Source organism: Perca flavescens, chromosome 15 (genome assembly GCF_004354835.1).
Source record: "Perca flavescens isolate YP-PL-M2 chromosome 15, PFLA_1.0, whole genome shotgun sequence".
In the NCBI taxonomy this organism is placed as follows: domain Eukaryota; kingdom Metazoa; phylum Chordata; class Actinopteri; order Perciformes; family Percidae; genus Perca; species Perca flavescens.
Window position 1 is genome coordinate 20,329,613 of NC_041345.1, and position 18,038 is coordinate 20,347,650.

Sequence of the window (18,038 nt, forward strand, 5' to 3'; positions counted from 1 at the left end):
AACCCTAGAACTAATCTACATGAAACCATAACCTACTATGGTATGGTATTGTTCCATGAAATCCCACCTGAGAGTTTGTTTTGATTTCATGCAAAATAAATTAAAGAAATGAGAAGGTAACATTTTAAAGTTTTACAGTAGCACTAAGTGTGATCAATTAAAGGGAAATTCCACTGATTTTACACATACAAAGTATGTTTACAGGTCTTAGGGCAGGTATACTCATCTGCTGTGCCCAGGGACCACTTTTGCAAAATGACAGGAGGCCAAGGGCCAGTTAATAAACAAACAAAATAAAGGCAAATTCAGTCGCAGCAGCCCAGCACAGGTCAGGTGTATGCAGGGTTATATCTGGGATTTGAGGACATTCAGGGCTTATTCTAGACCTGTGTCGGGTTGAGCTGGGACCAGAGGTTAAATTGGGCCGGAGCGCACCAGAGGGCAGCTCCGCCTCCTCAGGTCCACAACACACCCTGCCGGAGCTTAGCTCCGTCTCCTTCAGCATCAAACATTTTGCTGGAGCTTCAGCCCCGAATGTTTTTTTAAAAGTTGACTGACAAATATGAAACCGGATGTCGCTTTGTGTCCACTGTCGCTGTAAAAAGCTGCTGGCGACATGCTGCGGCAGATGTGTCACGTTTGTGACGTTTGTTCCCGCAGCGCCTCCCACAGTATCTCCTGGGGGATCCGGTCATACGCCTTTTCCAGATCCACAAAACACATGTAGACCGGTTGGGCATACTCCCAGGCTCCCTCCAGGATCCTTGCGAGAGTAAAGATCTGGTCCGTTGTTCCACGACCAGGACGGAATCCGCATTGTTCCTCCTGAACCCGAGGTTCAACTATCGGCCGAACCCTCCTTTCCAGCACCTTGGAGTAGACTTTACCAGGGAGGCTGAGAAGTTTGATACCCCTGTAATTGGCACACACCCTCTGGTCCCCCTTTTTAAAAAGGGGAACCACCACCCCGGTCTGTCACTCCTTTGGCACCGTCCCAGACTTCCACGCAATGTTGAAGAGGCGTGTCAACCAGGATAGCCCCTCCACACCCAGAGCCTTGAGCATTTCTGGACGGATCTCATCAATCCCTGGGGCTTTGCCACTGTGGAGTTGTTTGACTACATCAGTGACCTCCGCCTAGGAAATTGACAATGATCCCCCATCATCCTCCAGCTCTGCCTCTAACATAGAGGGCGTATTAGTCGGATTCAGGAGTTCCTCAAAGTGCTCCTTCCACCACCCTATTACCTCCTCAGTTGAGGTCAACAGTGTCCCATCCTTACTGTACACATCTTGGATGGTTCCCCGCTTCCCCCTCCTGAGGTGGCAAACAGTTTTCCAGAAGCACCTTGGTGCCGACCGAAAGTCCTTCTCCATGTCTTCTCCAAACTTCTCCCACACCCGCTGCTTTGCCTCTTCCACGGCAGAGGCTGCAGCCCTTCGGGCCCTTCGGTACCCTGCAACCGCCTCCGGAGTCCTCTAGGATAACATATCCCGGAAAGACTCCTTCTTCAGTCGGACGGCTTCTCTGACCACCGTTGTCCACCACGGTGTTCGTGGGTTACCACCCCTTGAGGCACCTAAGACCACAGCTGCTCGCCGCAGCTTCAGCAATGGAAACTTTGAACATTGTCCACTCGGGTTCAATGCCCCCAGCCTCCACAGGGATGCACGAAAAGCTCCGCCGGAGGTGTGAGTTGAAAGTCTGTCGGACAAGGGCCTCCTCCAGACGTTCCCAATTTACCCGCACTACCCGTTTGGGCTTACCAGGTCTGTCCAGAGTCTTCCCCCACCCCCTGACCCAACTCACCACCAGATGGTGATCAGTTGACAGCTCCGCCCCTCTCTTCACCCGAGTGTCCAAAACATACGGCCTCAGATCAGATGAAACGATTATAAAATCGATCATTGACCTTTGGCCTAGGGTGCTCTGGTACCAAGTACACTTATGAGCATCCCTATGTTCGAACATGGTGTTCATTATAGACAATCCATGACTAGCACAGAAGTCCAACAACAAACAACCACTCTGGTTTAGATCAGGGAGGCCGTTCTTCCCAATCACGCCTCTCCATGTGTCTCCATCATTGCCCATGTGCACGTTGAAGTCCCCCAGCAGAACAATGGAGTCCCCCACTGGAGCCCCATGCAGGACTCCAGTCAAGGTCTCCAAGAAGGCCGAATACTCCGAACTCCTGTTTGGTGCATATGCACAAACAACAGTCAGAGTTTTCCCCCCCACAACCCGCGGGCGTAGGGAGGCGACCCTCTCGTCCACCGGGGTAAACTCCAACGTAGCGGCGCTCAGCCGGGGGCTTGTGAGTATCCCCACACCCTCCCGGCGCCTCACACCCTGGGCAACTCTGGAGAAGAAAAGAGTCCAACCCCTATCCAGGAGTATGGTTCCAGAACCGAGACTATGCGTAGAGGTAAGCCCCACCAGATCTAACCGGTAGCGCTCCACCTCCCGCACCAGTTCCGGCTCCTTCCCCCACAGAGAGGTGAGCCAGAGCCAGCGTCTGCTGCCCGGGTCTGGTCCGTCGAGGCCCCTGACCTTCACTGCCACCCGTGTGACAATGCACCCGACCCCAGCGGTTCCTCCCACAAGTGGTGGGCCCATGGGCTGGAGAGATGGGAGCCACGTATCTTTTTCGGGCTGTGCCCGGCCGGGCTCCGTTGCAAACCCGGCCACCAGGCGCTCGCCGACGAGCCCGCCATCTGGGCCTGGCTCCAGACGGGGGCCCCGGGCTTCCTCCGGGCAGGGTCACTCCATCTCTACCTCGTTTATTCATTGGGGTTTTTGAACCATTCTTTGTCTGGCCCCTCACCTGAGACCACTTTGCTTTGGGAGACCCTACCAGGAGCACACAGCTCCAGACAACACAGCCCTCAGGTTCACAGAGACACACAAACCTCTCCACCACGATAAGGTGATGGTTCACGGAGAGGACAAAATATCACGACTCCTCCAAATCTCAGAGAACACAGATGGGATGAGTTATATTTTGAATGTGCACAAAGTTTTGGACATGAGCAGAAATCTTGCTCAAACATCTGAAATATTATCGTCCAGGGGTTTATTAATACATTAAATGAATAATGTATCACTGAGGTGAATAATTGTCATATGCACATTTATGGAGGTTACTTCACCAACAAAAGATGCAAAAGAAGGAAGAATAAATGATGCCTAAGCTACATGTGTGCTGACTCAGATATAATTAGAAAAGTCGAAAGGAGAATAAATAGATGAAAGCAATACAGAATGCCTGAGAGCCTTACTGCAATATTTTCCATTATGTTTTTATATTTGGATTGTAATGTTTCCCTTTACATAAAGATATTTCAGGCATATTTATTCAGAAACAGGAAATGGGTGCATAAAAATTCACAAAATGCAGGAAATGAAGTGTTTAATGCTAAAAGACCCCCACATCATCAGCAGAGTCACACAAGTCAGCACACAAATCTGGAAACAAAGCCCTGGCCTTTGGGTTGCCAGGCTAGTTATGATCAGACCAAATGTTGGTGCCATCTAACAAACTGGAAGCTAAAATGAACATACACTGGCTATTAACAAGCTGGGCAAGCCAATCACTGTTAAAAGCCTATAATAGTGGTTTCTGATTCTCTTAAATCAACATAATTTTCTTGTTTAAAAAGATGTTTACATATTTGCCAACCAATATGTTCAAACATGTTTGATTTCATTCATTTTCTGAGGGTGAAATCCGTTGCCTGCCTGTTAACATTAGCCTATAAATAATAATAAAGTAAGTGAATTGTAAAGTATTTCTCTTTGTTTGAATAACTAATTAACCCTACCTTACACATTAATACTGGAAAAAGAGCCCCTTTGGTGTAGAAACACATTAAGTCAGTTTACGGCGCGATTTTGAATAAAGATCATTTCCCGTAAATAAGGGCTCCCCTCCCTACAAAAGCCAATTTAACCACTGGCTGGGACCCCTCCCCCGGGACTTTTTTTTTAATAAACAAGCTCCATTTTACTGCTTCTTCTTTAATCTGGCACAGTACTAAAAAAAAATTCTGAATGTGAATCAATTTATTTTCATTCAATTTCAATTTGAAAATGGTCGGCAGGCCACCCAGCACTCTAACTGACCCGCGAGCTGTAAGTTGAGTACCAGTGTCTTAGGGAGTAGGTTCTAACTGCATATGTGAAGTTGTATAAAGCATTTTGTGGCTCCTGTAAAATTGTATATAATATTTTAGTAAAACAACACCTTTTGTCTTGAGACGTTGAAAAAATGTATAGTTTGGCAATGATTTACAAACAAAATACAAATGTGATTATGTTGATGGGTCTTTTGCTGTGGAGGGTCTGTCTGAGTATGGACTGGGAATGGACAGTATTAGTATTTGCAATGTGTTGGGGACACTGTAGTGTATAACGGACTATTTCAAATTCTCAGATTTTTGAATTGTCAGGAGCCTGTCTCTTTGTTTGTTTGTTTGTTTATTTGTTTGTCTGTCAGAGGGATTGTATTTTGTGGACCCAGGAAGAATAGCTGCTGCAATGCTGTAGCTAATGTGAATTCTTATATAGCCTATTAAAGGTCCCATGCCATGAAAATTTCACTTTATGAGGTTTTTTAACATTAATATGAGTTCGCCCAGCCTGTGGCTAGAAATGGCGATAGGTGTAAACCGAGCCCTGGGTATCCTGCTCTGCCTTTGAGAAAATGAAAGCTCAGATGGGCCGATCTGGAATCTCCTCCTTATGAGGTCATAAGGAGCAAGGTTACCTCCCCTTTCTCTGCTTTGCCCGCCCAGAGAATTTGGCCCACCCATGAGAGAGAGACATCATGGCTTTCAAATGAGAAAAGTGGCAGTTGGTCAAGGCCACACCCCCACCCTCTACCTTGCCCCCCCTCTCCTGCTCAATAGCTACAGACACAGAAATTGCACATGCTAAGGAAACCTCATTGTGGGACTGGCTCTAGAGGCTGTAATTCTGCACCAAGGCTGAAGTTTGGGAAAGAGACTTCAGATACAGTATTAGGGGACCACTAAGGTCTATATAAAAGCATCCAAAGAGCACCATGTCATGGGACCTTTAAACTAGAGGGAGCTACACAAAGTCTGATGAACTGATTACATTTATCAGATGACCCAATAAAGTTCAATCAATTCAATCAATACACTTACATTTTATTTATAGTGTCAAATCATAACAGAAGTTATCTCAGGACACTTTACAGATGGAGTAGGTCTAGATCACACAACAATTTACAGAGACCCAACAATTCCCCAAAGAGCATGCATTTGGGGCGTATCTAAAGTAGCCTGCCCATTGACCGGTCTTTCTCGGTTAATGTGTGACCTAATGGTGTGAAATGATCTTGACAGTGAACATGGTGTACTTCAAGGACTGAAAGTAAACCTGTAACTATGTAATAGATCAGGATGTTACTGATTAACCTCAGTAAATTAATCCAACCAGTGGATATATTTAGTCTTTCAAAACCCAAGGTTAATGTCAGTCAAATGAAGAAAGTATTTTGAATGTACAAAGTGAAAATCAGTGGCCAATCATTGACAATTATGCATAATAACTCACAACATTATAGTATTTGGTTTAACATATTGTTCTCATAACATAAAAAAGAGGCAATTTAGGGGGATTTTAGTGGCTTTGTAAAATTAACTGTTTGGTCAGTTGGAGTGGGCTCAGTGTCAAGTGCATACCAACATCATGTGCACGCCGACTATTATTGGATGCCTACCACAGTGGAAGTATTAATAAATCCACACCTTCATCCCAATGAGAGCTGGTCAGTATCAGTCAGCAAATACACAGAAAAAAACTGCTCCCGTTTTTGCATGCACTCCCAACTATAGGATCACATAAACATAAATTTCAAATAGTCAAGGGTCACTCAAGTTTTAACTATTGTCTTTAGTAATTGTCAATAAATGATGTAATAATGCTTTATAGATCAGTTGTGCAAAATTAATAAGAACAGCGTTTGGGTGGCCAGGTTGGGAAAAATCCAGTTTGACCACTTATCTTCAAATGTATTAACACTAACAACTGCAGACTGGATTATTAAAATTCTTTGTTAATTTCTTATGATTTATAACTGCAGGCTTTTTAGAAAGTGAGAAAATCCATGGGAATTTATTACTGGATTACTAACATTTATAACATATTACTTATTACCAATTAATAGTATTCACCAATAATAAAGCCAGTAGTTAAAACCTACACCCTTTATAAAGTATGTCTCATTAGAACAAATTTAAACGTAATCCATCCAATAATGATCTACTCTTTAAAATGATGTAGCTAACTTCATCTATTTATTATAATGTCCCTGATTTATGTTTAATGGCGATTCTAGACATGCTATAAGATGTGAAAGAAGTACTCAGAAAGTAACAATACCACAGTGAAAAAAATACTCTGTCACAAGCAAAAGTCATGCATTCAAATTTTTTCTTAAAAGTAAAGATGTATAAGCATCAAAATATACTTAAATTACAAAAGTTAATGTACTCAAAATGTCCCTTTTCAAAAGAATGTATCCAGTTTAATTATTGACACATTGCTTTAATGTTGCAGCTGGTAAAGATAGGGCTTGTTTCTTACTGTACATACTGCTGGGTAGCTTATGAATTGCATCAAGGGACTAATAAAGTCTACATCATACATGTATGTATTTGTTGTTTACATTTTGTAGGTATTAACAATCTGAATCTGGAAAGCTAACTAAAGCTTTAAAAGTAATGTAGTGGAGTAAAAAGTAGCCTACATATTCCCCTTTGAGATGTAGTGGAGTGGAAGTATAAAATAGAAGACAATGGAAATATTCAAGTAAAGTACAAGTGCCTCAAAATTGAATTTAAGTACAGTACTTGAGTAAATGTAGCCTACTTTCCAGTGCATGTGTAATCCTGCACTTATCAATAAAGGTTTACAAAAAAAGAAAAAAGGAAAAAAAGCGAAACGCGCTCCTCCTTAAATAGCCCTGTGTGTCGTGCGAGGCTTAGTGCTCACTGGTGCTCAGACAGAAGGAAGTGACAGACTCCGTCGTTGATAGCTGTCACTATTTCACATTCTCCCAGCATGTCTGACAACCGGCGGGGTCTCGTTTATTTGGTCACCGGAGGATGCGGCTTTCTCGGCAGGCATTTGCTGAGGATTTTGCTGGAGAAGGAGGACGAACTGGCGGAGGTCCGGGTTTTTGACAAACACATAGACTCAAGTTTACTTGGACTCGGCACAGGTACAACGTTTAAATATCCAACTGCATTTTAAAAAATCTGCTAATTGACAGTTTTATCTTTTATCGTTAATGATTCTTTAAAAGCTCTTGCTTCCATTTAATTTCAGGCTTTGTGGTTCACAATCGTAATGCATTTCGACTTGACAATTGAACTCTGAACTTCTTAACAAATTCTCTGTCATCTTTTAAAACATCAATGGTTCCAAAGGGCTTGTTTGTTCGGGAGGTTTTTCAGCCTGTTTTGTAAATAATCAAATTTTGGAAGAATTGTTCAGAGTGCAGATATTATGTGCAGAGTGAACTGTAATGTGTGTTTTAAACTTACAAGTCACATGTTGTCCTTTGCGGTTTTAATGTCACGTAGGCTAAGTTTTACAAAAAGCTTGTTTTGTTTAGATAACACTAAAAAAACAGCCTACCGTTTTTGGTTTTAATGTATGACCCAACAGAAATGTAAATAGGCCTATTATTATATATGACGTCATTATTCCGTCAAAATAACCACAATCTGGTGTGGCTAAATATAAAAATTGAAATAATATAAATTACACTAAACTGGGCCAAAATAACATAATAACAATTTTTTTTTGTGTGATTGGTTACCCAGTGTTTTTTTCTTTGGCTCATGGGGAATGGGTGGTGCTAGATTGACCCAAATTGGGTTAACATTGGCCTGTATGTTTAGTGTGTATTAACGTTATATTAGTTTAGGCCTATGTTATGGAGTTACCACATGGATCTGGTAATTGAGTTGACTATTATCTGAAAAGGGTATAACTGATGAAGGCAATTTATTTGGTAACAAACACTTGTCAACAGTTTGAATGAGACACCAGTGTTGTAAATGATGTGTGCAACATATACATAATAATAGAAGATTTTTAGCGTGAGAGGAGGTGATGGCTGGGGCAGCTGAATTATGTGTCTCCACATGGGGAAAAAAGAGAGATGAAAAAGAGATGACAGCTGTGCACTGAATCCAGGATAGCCTCTGCCTTACATTTCCTGTGGCAGGATAAAGATGTTTTAACTAGTCATTGTAGGTTTCGACACTTCTCTTTCACGTCACAACTTATAACTGTTTACAGTTAATGTCACCACCTTTGGGCTACATGTTTTCCATGGAGCCAGGAGTTGTGACCTGATGTGCTTCACTATCTGTCTCTACTTTCTGAAGACAAAACAACAGCAGTGTTTTTTATTTTTTTTTATTTCCTGGTGACATTTTATAGATACCATATGTCACAACCAGGCTTAAGGCTGGACATTTAAGAAGTTTATTTTACATAACTAAAATGGAAATTATTGTAATGATAAACTAAATGTAACAAAACCAAACAGGGTGGAATACATGGGAGAGACAAAGAGACTGGCTAACTGCCACCAGCGTGTATACTCATAGTTGCTCAACCTCAAATGATGCCCCTTTCCCACTGTGAAAAAGGCTTTGTTCAGCTTTCATTATTTATTGTCAGAAAAGACTGAGGCCTGCTGTTTTTGGAACTGTAAGATCAGATAACAGTAATAGGAGAACTCAATGTTCATAACATCCAGGCCTCACAGAAAAGGAGATATTTAATTGTGTGTTGGGGTTGATATTGATTTAAATATGTAGGAACGTCTGTAATTAAACGCCTCTGTGTAATTAGTAGAATAACAGATGGGAATGCAAACTCCAGAAGGAGTGACTGAATTCCAACGGGATCTCTAACTTGATGTTCAAAAGCCCGACCTCTTTCTATGTCAGCTACAGGACTCTGTCTCTTCTCCTAATCTGCTGTATCAGCATTTCAAGGACGCAAAGATTAGCTGGAAGTCCAGGGCTTTCATAACTGATAATGAGAGCAATCACTGCCGCATGAATATTGTTTCTACCAGGGGACCATGTTGGGGAAAAAAGCATTCATCGCTTTTACATGTTATCCCTTGGATCCTTTTTGTCTTTCTTTATCCATAAATAAGCCAAACCACACCAAAAACCAAAGGGGGCTATGTCTCTTGTTGTTTCATGCCATGTTGGGCAATGTTTTAAATCACTGAGCAGGTCTGCTTTTTGTGTCAAAGTACCTGAATGTTATGCCTAGAAATCTAGACGCACCCTAGCGGCACCAAATTTAATTAGCAGCCAGGGGGGTCTAGGCACTCTCCGTTATCTTGTGAGCTGGAAAAACCAGACTCTGGTCAGGCCAATCACATCATGCAAATGTAACACAAATTGTATCTTTAAACAACATATCTGTCACATCATGTTGTCAGAAAACGAACATAGTAAGTCAATTCTTACCAGCCTTTGTAGAGTTCTTAAGAAAAACATTCCTGATCCAGGATCAGATACAGTGTGACGCAGTTTTCACTTATGTCTTCCTGTTTCTCACTCAGAGCGGACAAAGGTGGTGGTCATTCAGGGGGACATCACTGACTACAGCAGTGTTTTGGAGGCCTCCCGGGGGGCCGATGTCGTTATCCACACAGCCAGCTTGGTGGACGTTTGGCACAAAATCCCAGAGACCCTCATTGTGTCTGTCAACGTCACAGGTGAGACTTCAAGAGAAAAGGGATGGGGAGGAAGCATCAATGGGTTACAGAGGAAACCCACACCTTCTCCTGTTTTTGGATGATTTTCAAGGGCATGACATTACTCATGGTTTCAAAAATGTTGGCCATAATTAAGTTATGCTGAATGTTGAGACAAAAATGACCATTGTTAGCCAGTCATGGTGCCAATTTCTGGTGTGACAGATACTCAGACCTGGATAAAGGGACTATTTTCATTGCATATTCTGTAATTTATAATGTAGGGCAGAGTTTCTCCTTCATTGACAAAGCATGGTTGGTCATCCTGCGCTTACTGTAACTGCGTAACCCTATAAGTTTGGGTTTCAGTGAGTTAAGTGTCACATGCTGTTTGAAGGGCTTTTTTCAGCCCGACAAGAATTCAAACTGTCATGAAAACACCAAAAATAAAGAGGCATAAAAAGAAAATAAAGTATATATAATGCATAGGCAGCTTTTAGCACAAAATAACAATATTTGCCTTATTTAGAATGTGAGCCAAGAGTTCCCCAATGGACCGCACAACTTCCCTGTAACTATGACTAAATACAGCCAACTGAAGACTTGTTATGGGTTAAATCCTGTTGAAACCTGTGTGTGTGTGTCTGTGTACATGACCTTTATGTGAGTATAGGGAACACCTTAATTTTTTTTCTCAACATTTACATTATTGTCAGCTCATGAATGTATTATATATTATTTTGTTGATGGAAGCAGGTCAGATAAAAATAAAAATGGGTATTTAATTGATGTAAATAAAATAATCTAATCTAGATCCAGACTGAGGATACTGTTCACATTAATGGAGCAAGTGATTAATGGGCTTTATGTTGATGGGTTGTGGGTCAATGGCTCTGGTCAATGTCTGGTCTGGAATAGTCTTTAGTGATTCAGTAAATAGACAAAACATACCTTTATCATCCGTTAGTCAGCTGTGGCTTTTTAAATATTCTTTCCCAAAACAGGAATACAACAGATATCTTAGAAATGCTTGAATTGAATGAATCATTTACTCATATCTGTCTGGAAGTTGTTAATGTTTTGAACTGCCAGAACTTTCTCAGCTAATTAATGTTGTACTAATGTTTTCAAACCACTACAGAAGAGAAGTTTGTGTGTGTAAAGCCGAGGAGAAGTTGTTTGTGATTGGTGGTTCAGCCTAGGTTCCTTCAGCAGAAAAATATTATTAGAATTTGTGTTTCAAAAGGGTTACATATGAACTCCCTCTTTTTCAGTCTCAGAGACATAAATCAACTTCAACTTTATTTGTGTCCCCAAAGGGCGATTAGGTGTGCAGCAAGTATAAACACAAACAAGATATATAAATACATACAAGTCCTACACACAGTCCAACTGGAACACAACCGTAAAAGTACGAGGACAAATAAATGCCAGTACAAGGTGCATGGATAGCAGCGTCAAAGTAACCTACATAGGGTAGTAAAAAGTGCAGATCAGCCTACAAAGTTGACACAATATAATCAACAATGACCATCGTCACCAACAACATCAGCATCCATTACATTACATCACCAACCCCTTTTATCAACGTTTCTGACATCTTCAACACATAGTCAACAGACTAGAAATATAACCAACCAAGGAATAAAGAGCGAAAGAAAAGAGGACGAAATGAGGTAGCCAACAGATCAAAGAAGACTCCTCTCCTGACCCCTATTCAAGAAGGAAATTGCTGCAGTTATAAAGGAGTACTTGTACCTGTTACTCCTTAAAGATTGACATCTTAAATGGGAGCCAGATGGCAAGGACTGGAATCCTAGAATTAGTAAGGATTGGAGGTGCAGGACAGTTAACTCGATATAAGAGTACAGTATCTAGACTTTGGTTTCCAGTTAGAATTTATTTTACTGATGACGTCAAAGGCTCTGTGGTTTCTGGCCTTCAGCTTGAATACATACCAGAGATTCTTTTGGTTGAGTGGTAATTACAAAATGTTAGCATCAAAGGCTCTGTGGTTTTGTTTAGCTTGGCCTTCAGCTTGAATACATACCAGAGAAATTCTTTTTTTCAATTAATTTCCTGTCCAGTTATTTTATGGTTGTGTGGTGTGTGTGTGTGTGTGTGTGTGTGTGTGTGTGTATGTATGTATGTATGTAAAAAAGTGTTTGCCCCCTGCCTAACACACACTTACTAACACAAACCAATAAACATCAAGGACATGTTAACACAAAATGCATTTGTAATTGTTTAATTAAAGGAGAAAAAAATCTTTTTGAAAAGTGTGAAACCTAATAACATGTTAGCATGCAACCATCATAACAATGAGGCTTTTACAGCTCCTGGAAATTTTGGCCCACTCATCTTTGCATGTCCTGTTCAGACTTAGAGGGTTTTCGAGCTTTTTTAATCATGTTTGTTTAGCAGTCAACCCACTTGTTTTGATCCTCTTCCAAACTGGACCAGATGTTACTGTGCAGCCTGTTATCACGGACTGGTCCTGAAGCCCAGCCCCAGACCATCACTGCCACCACCATATTTTACTATGTTCTTTTTATGAAATGCTGTTCCTTCTACGCCAAGTTAAACTTTTCCACTTTTGTCTCAGGTCCAAGAATGTTGTCCCTTTTTCATCTTTTCTGGAGAAATTGAGACAATGGCTCAGATTTTTCCAACTATCCATCCGTTTTTCCTATTTGGAGGCATGAACGAACAGGAATCCTGCAGTTCTTTGGATAGAACACATGTGGCTCTCACGCCTCTTTTCAATTAATTTCCTGTCCAGTTATTTTATGTAAATGTTTATAACCCTTTGACTGTGTGTGTGTGTGTGTGTGTTTTAAGTGTGTGTGTGTGATGCCTGATTGTGAACAGGTGTAATGGCCTATGTGTGGCTATGAACTATGTATTATAGTATGTTTTATGGGGGGCAATATTTTTCACACAGGGCCATATGGTTTGTTTTTTTTTCTCCTTTAATAAAAACACCTTCATTTATTGCATTTTGTGTTTATGTATTTTGTTTAAATGGTTTGATGTTCCGAAACACTTAAGTGTGATGTGCAAAGGAACAGGAAATGAGGAAGGGGGCAAACACTTTTTCATGTATGTATGTATGTATGTATGTATGTATGTATGTATGTATGTATGTATACATATATATATATATATATATATATATATATATATTATATTATATAGACAGACAGACAGACAGACAGACAGACAGACAGACAGACAGAGACACAAGGCTGAAATCTATTCTGTTTTGAATGTGTGGTTCACGGTTTTGACAGCAGTGTGTTAGCATTTGAACAAAGTGCTGTAAATCCAGTGTTGTGCAGGTTGTGGTTAAAGTCATGGGATAAGTGTGTAGAGTTTTGAAAACTGTGTTCAAGCAATGAAAAACGAACTAGAGTTTGGTCCACATGAACTGCTGCTGTGCAGACTGTAGTTAGAGTTTTGCACATGTGACTCCAGTTGTGCCCACTGTCGTCTAGCAATCGAATAAACTGTAAAAGACAAGGTTTTCTCTCTTCTCAGGAACGGAGAATGTGATCAATGCCTGTGTGGAGTGTGGCATCCAGTGCCTGGTCTACACCAGCAGCATGGAAGTGATTGGTCCCAATGTCAACGGAGACCACTTTATCAGGTGAAGCTAGAAGAAATATAATACTTTATTTACTTGTTTTTGAACTCTGTAAAATTTTATTCTGCTGACCGTGTAACCCAGTGTACAAGTCCAAGTCGGTGTGTTTTCCTCACCGAGCACACAGGTTGCAGTTTACACTTATAGAAATGCTTTGGCTCTTTCAGTAACGTTTCTGTGGTCACGTTTCTATCCTTTATTTATTTCTTGAATGCACCATCATGGAAAACACAAAGGCCTGTACAGAAGAGATGAGATCGGGGGAAGACAAAGAGTAAACGACACACAATATCCAGCACCCTAGTGGTATAATCATGGGGCTTTTACATTCCAAAATCTGGAATGAAAAGACATTGAACTCTTTATCTTGTTGTCACATGCATGTGATATTTTCCCTCAATGTTTGCATGAGTCCGTCTTGTATGACAGACACTTATCTTGTACTGCTCCAAGCAGTAATAGGTCTATAAATCTAACTCAAAACACACTTTACCAGTTGTCACAATATTATGTAAGAATAGGCCTGCTGTAAACAGGTGACCAACAGAGTTCATTTGATGTGAGTCACAGCTGCGTGATTATTTCACAGTCATTCTGTCTCCAACAGTCTTTTTAGTATACAAAACCTGTTTTTGTATTCTGGTCAGTCTCACTCTAACAGTGTTTTTACATGAGTCTGTCCATTTCCTACAAATACTGTACTTTTTCTCTAATTTGTCTCTCTGTTGGTTTGTCTGTTTGCTAGTTGGTAATATATCTTAAAGGTGAAATCATTGATTCTGGAGAAAGATTGTTGATATTTGAACACCCAAACAAATGCACCCCCTCCCACCAGTGCTCCTTCAAAATGTTGGCATGTGCCCGATTTACCGGCCCTCTTGCCCCAACTGCCTTTCTCTTTGTACTTTTAACAACCACAACCTTTCCTCTGTCCTGTGCAAGGGCGCAAACAGTGTTGTGTGGCTTGGTCCTAGCTCCTTTCTTGTTTTCCCAATAAGAGAGCCTGTTTTTTCAGCGCACACACAAAAGGGACAGCTGAATTTCCACAACCAGTACCACGAGACTCTACTTTTAAAAACTCAACTAACTGATTCAAATTATACTTGTTGGAAACGAGCCATGGCCAAAGAACAATTGATTCTTTTTTTGTGCAAATCCAAGATTCATAACATTTCAAGATAGGGTTTTCACTATTTTCTTATGAACTACTACTTGCTTAGATGGGGAAAAGATATTTAGCACACATATCACATTGTGTGTTACTATTTGTATTTTGTTGAAGATCTCGATTGAGATGCAGATGCATGATTAAGAATCTATATATTTTGTTATTAAAATAATAATTTTAGTCCTAAAAACCTTCTGAGTGGAAGGATGCACTATATGAGTGCTCTTCCTTCACCGAAGCCCTTGACAGCCATTGGTATTCAACAAGGTAATAAACCAAGGAGTACCAAGAATACCTTGGAAAACCAACCTATTCTTTGAAATATGGTATGGTAAATCAAAATATACATGATGAGTAGTAATTGGATTAAAATAGGACACAGCGCGGTATGATCCTTAATGAAGAGCAAAAGATGTGGATCTTCAATGCTACAATCAGGAGAGAAAACGATACTAACGCGTGCGCGTGCGTGTGCGTGTGTGTGTTTCTCTCCTTCAAAAGATTAAGTCAGAGTGAAAGAATGAACCATGGTCTGCTCATTGGTTGGCTCAGATGGTTGTTTTCCTTCCTATCTGTCTCTCCTTTGCTCTGTTTAAGTTTTCACTCTGTCTATTTGGCCTTATTTAAACACATTCCTATCATTCATGACAAAAACACTACCTTCTGCTCACTTTCTTCTGAGTCCTCCTCTGACTTTTTAACTCTTTCTCTACAGGGGCAATGAAGACACACCTTACCAAGTGAAACACACTATGGCCTATCCTAGGAGCAAGGCAAAGGCAGAAAAAATATTGCTTGATGCTAATGGCACCAAGGTAATTTATTCTTAACAACATTTATTTCACAAATAATAGACTGGTTTCAGGTGTTTTCATTGAAGCAGATTTATTGAAAGTAACTTTTTAACAGTACACTTTACAGACACACTTAGAAAAAAGAAAAGAAAAAAACAACAGTGTTGAAAGAAGAATCATAAAACCTGGAATTCTTTAAAGCTGCAGATGTAGAATCAAAAAGATATTTATTGGCATCCAGATGTGTGTATTAATGTTTATTACTGAATATTACTGACTACTATAATGCTAAAGATCAGATTGTATACTGTAATATATTTGCTTGAGACTGGAAAAAACATGAGGGAAATTCTTGTGCAACTTTGCCACAACATTCTAGATCATCCCCTTGTGGCTTTGCAGTGGTGTTACCACCACTGCTGTTTACAATCCAAATCCACAAAAATCTACCCTTTGACCGCTTTGGGATTACGTTTTTATTTTTGTAGCCTCCTGTCTGATTCCCTAAATTAAATAAACAGATAATAATAAAAAAAAAATAATAACACCAAATATTTTTTGTCTCCTGTCCAGGTGAAGGGTGGAAAATGTTTGTACACATGTTCTCTGAGGCCAACGGGGATCTATGGTGAGGGGCACCAACTAATTAAGGATTTCTACAAGATGGGCATACAAAGGGGGGGCTTACTCATCGGCGGTGTCCCAGAGGACTCTGAACATGGACGGGTCTATGCAGGTAAAATAACTGTTTAAGTCATAATCACAACTTTAAAGATACGTCAGAGTCAACAGATGTAACCAGAGAATACTAAGCAACCTCTGTGTTATTTTTTAACTCTGAAGGCAAAGGCATGTAAACCAAACTGCTAAGTAGAACCAAATAAAACCCTAGATTGACATATGTTCACACCAGGATTCAAAGCAGAAGTAAATTTGTTGTGCAAAACTACTTCCTCTGCATTTTACACAAAGTGTCCTGGATGTAGTTTTTACAGTACTGTCAGTCCAAACAAACAAAACCTCCGATGCTCTAAGCTGATTCCTCAACAGCTGCCAGTCAATGAGCTAAAAGCACAAGTACTGTAACATCAAAAGATGCACAGATGGTACAACATGATAAACATGACCAGTAGGGATACTCCAATCCATATGTAGTGGTTGTGAGAAGAATACCATGTGAATAGTATCAGTACGACATAATCTATACAGCACTATGAACACATCCTTAAATAAATACATCCTTCCAGATGTGAAGATAATAGATGTGAATAATTTCATATTATACTTTGGTAAATGGCATAAAACTTTAGTGTTGTTGGGTAAACATGTATTTTCTCTAAAATGATAACTTACATATTCCAGGTACATGTTTATTCATCAATAATTTGGCCCTGACAGAAATCATTCTTCAGACAGACAACTTTTTGTCTTACTTAAAAGTAGTTATATTTTTATTTTGTTTCTCAGCCTCATACTGTATTTTGTGCAAGACATAAATTCAGCTTCTATTACCAAATGTTATTGTTAAGAACTAAACACAAGTTCCAAAGAGGGCCAGGAAATTCTTTGTAAAATGAGAATGAGGAATTCTCTTCATAATGACTATTTTTTCTTTTGGCACTCAAGTACATTTACTGTTTAACTATTTCTACTATGGCAAATGTTTTGAGTACTTCCTACTTCAATCATTCATTTTGGTTTTCACCCACTTGTTTGTGTTTCTAGGCAATGTGGCCTGGATGCACGTACTTGCTGCACGAGCCCTGAGAGAGCGCCCACAGATAGTTGGAGGTGAAGCTTACTTCTGCTACGATGACTCTCCCTACAAGAACTACGAGGATTTCAACATGCAGTTCTTTAGCAAATTTAACTTCCGACGGGTCCGCATGCCCTCACTGGTGATCTGGTTCCTGGCCATGTTTAATGACCTGCTTCGCTGGATAATGAGCCCCTTGTTCAACTACACACCGTTGCTGAACCGTTACACCTTGGCTGTGGCTTGTACCTCCTTCACTGTCTGCACAGACAAAGCCCTGCGCCACTTCCAGTACCGCCCTCTGTACGACTGGGACGAATGTCAAGCCCGCACACAGAAATGGGTTGATACATTCCATCTGGATAGCCCGAAAGATGCCTAATGTTACCTCAACTACTGCAACACGCATCCGAAGCACCTACGTAGACATGACAGACTCCAGATATGTGTGGAGTAACCAGCTATTATGTAACAATAAAAGCAAAGAGTATTTACAGAATGAAAACATTTTATATCATTGTTATATTTGTCTAGTGTTCGAACACAATGAAAGCATTTGTTCAGATGAAGTACATACGTTAATAGTGTTATATATGATATATATATGTGTATATATATAATGTAATTATTGAATTTCATTTGCTTCACTTCATTCTAATTTGCAGTTTTTGGACATTAAACATTTCAATTTAGAGATTGTCTAACATCGTTTTTTGTAATTATGTAAATTATGATAAATGTAAAACCAGTTTACTTCATTTTTATATGAACTTTAGACCTTTTTGTTTCAGTAATATATACTGAAACATATATAATAAATTTTATGTTTCATAATTTAAAGAATGTTTTCTAATGACATTGTCAGTTAAATTTATCATTTTGGTAAGTTTCAATAAAGATTATTTAA

At 40.1% G+C, this 18,038-nt stretch overlaps 1 protein-coding gene across 1 annotated transcript; it reads left to right on the forward strand.

Moving 5' to 3' along the window:
* The first annotated feature begins 6,999 nt into the window (after positions 1-6,999).
* Positions 7,000-17,901, forward strand: hsd3b7 (hydroxy-delta-5-steroid dehydrogenase, 3 beta- and steroid delta-isomerase). Its single transcript, XM_028600717.1, has 6 exons — positions 7,000-7,253; positions 9,633-9,788; positions 13,308-13,416; positions 15,297-15,396; positions 15,949-16,111; positions 17,101-17,901. The coding sequence occupies exons 1-6, from the start codon at positions 7,094-7,096 to the stop codon at positions 17,511-17,513; spliced, it is 1,101 nt and encodes a 366-aa protein (XP_028456518.1). The 5' UTR covers positions 7,000-7,093; the 3' UTR covers positions 17,514-17,901.
* The last annotated feature ends 137 nt before the right edge of the window (positions 17,902-18,038 follow it).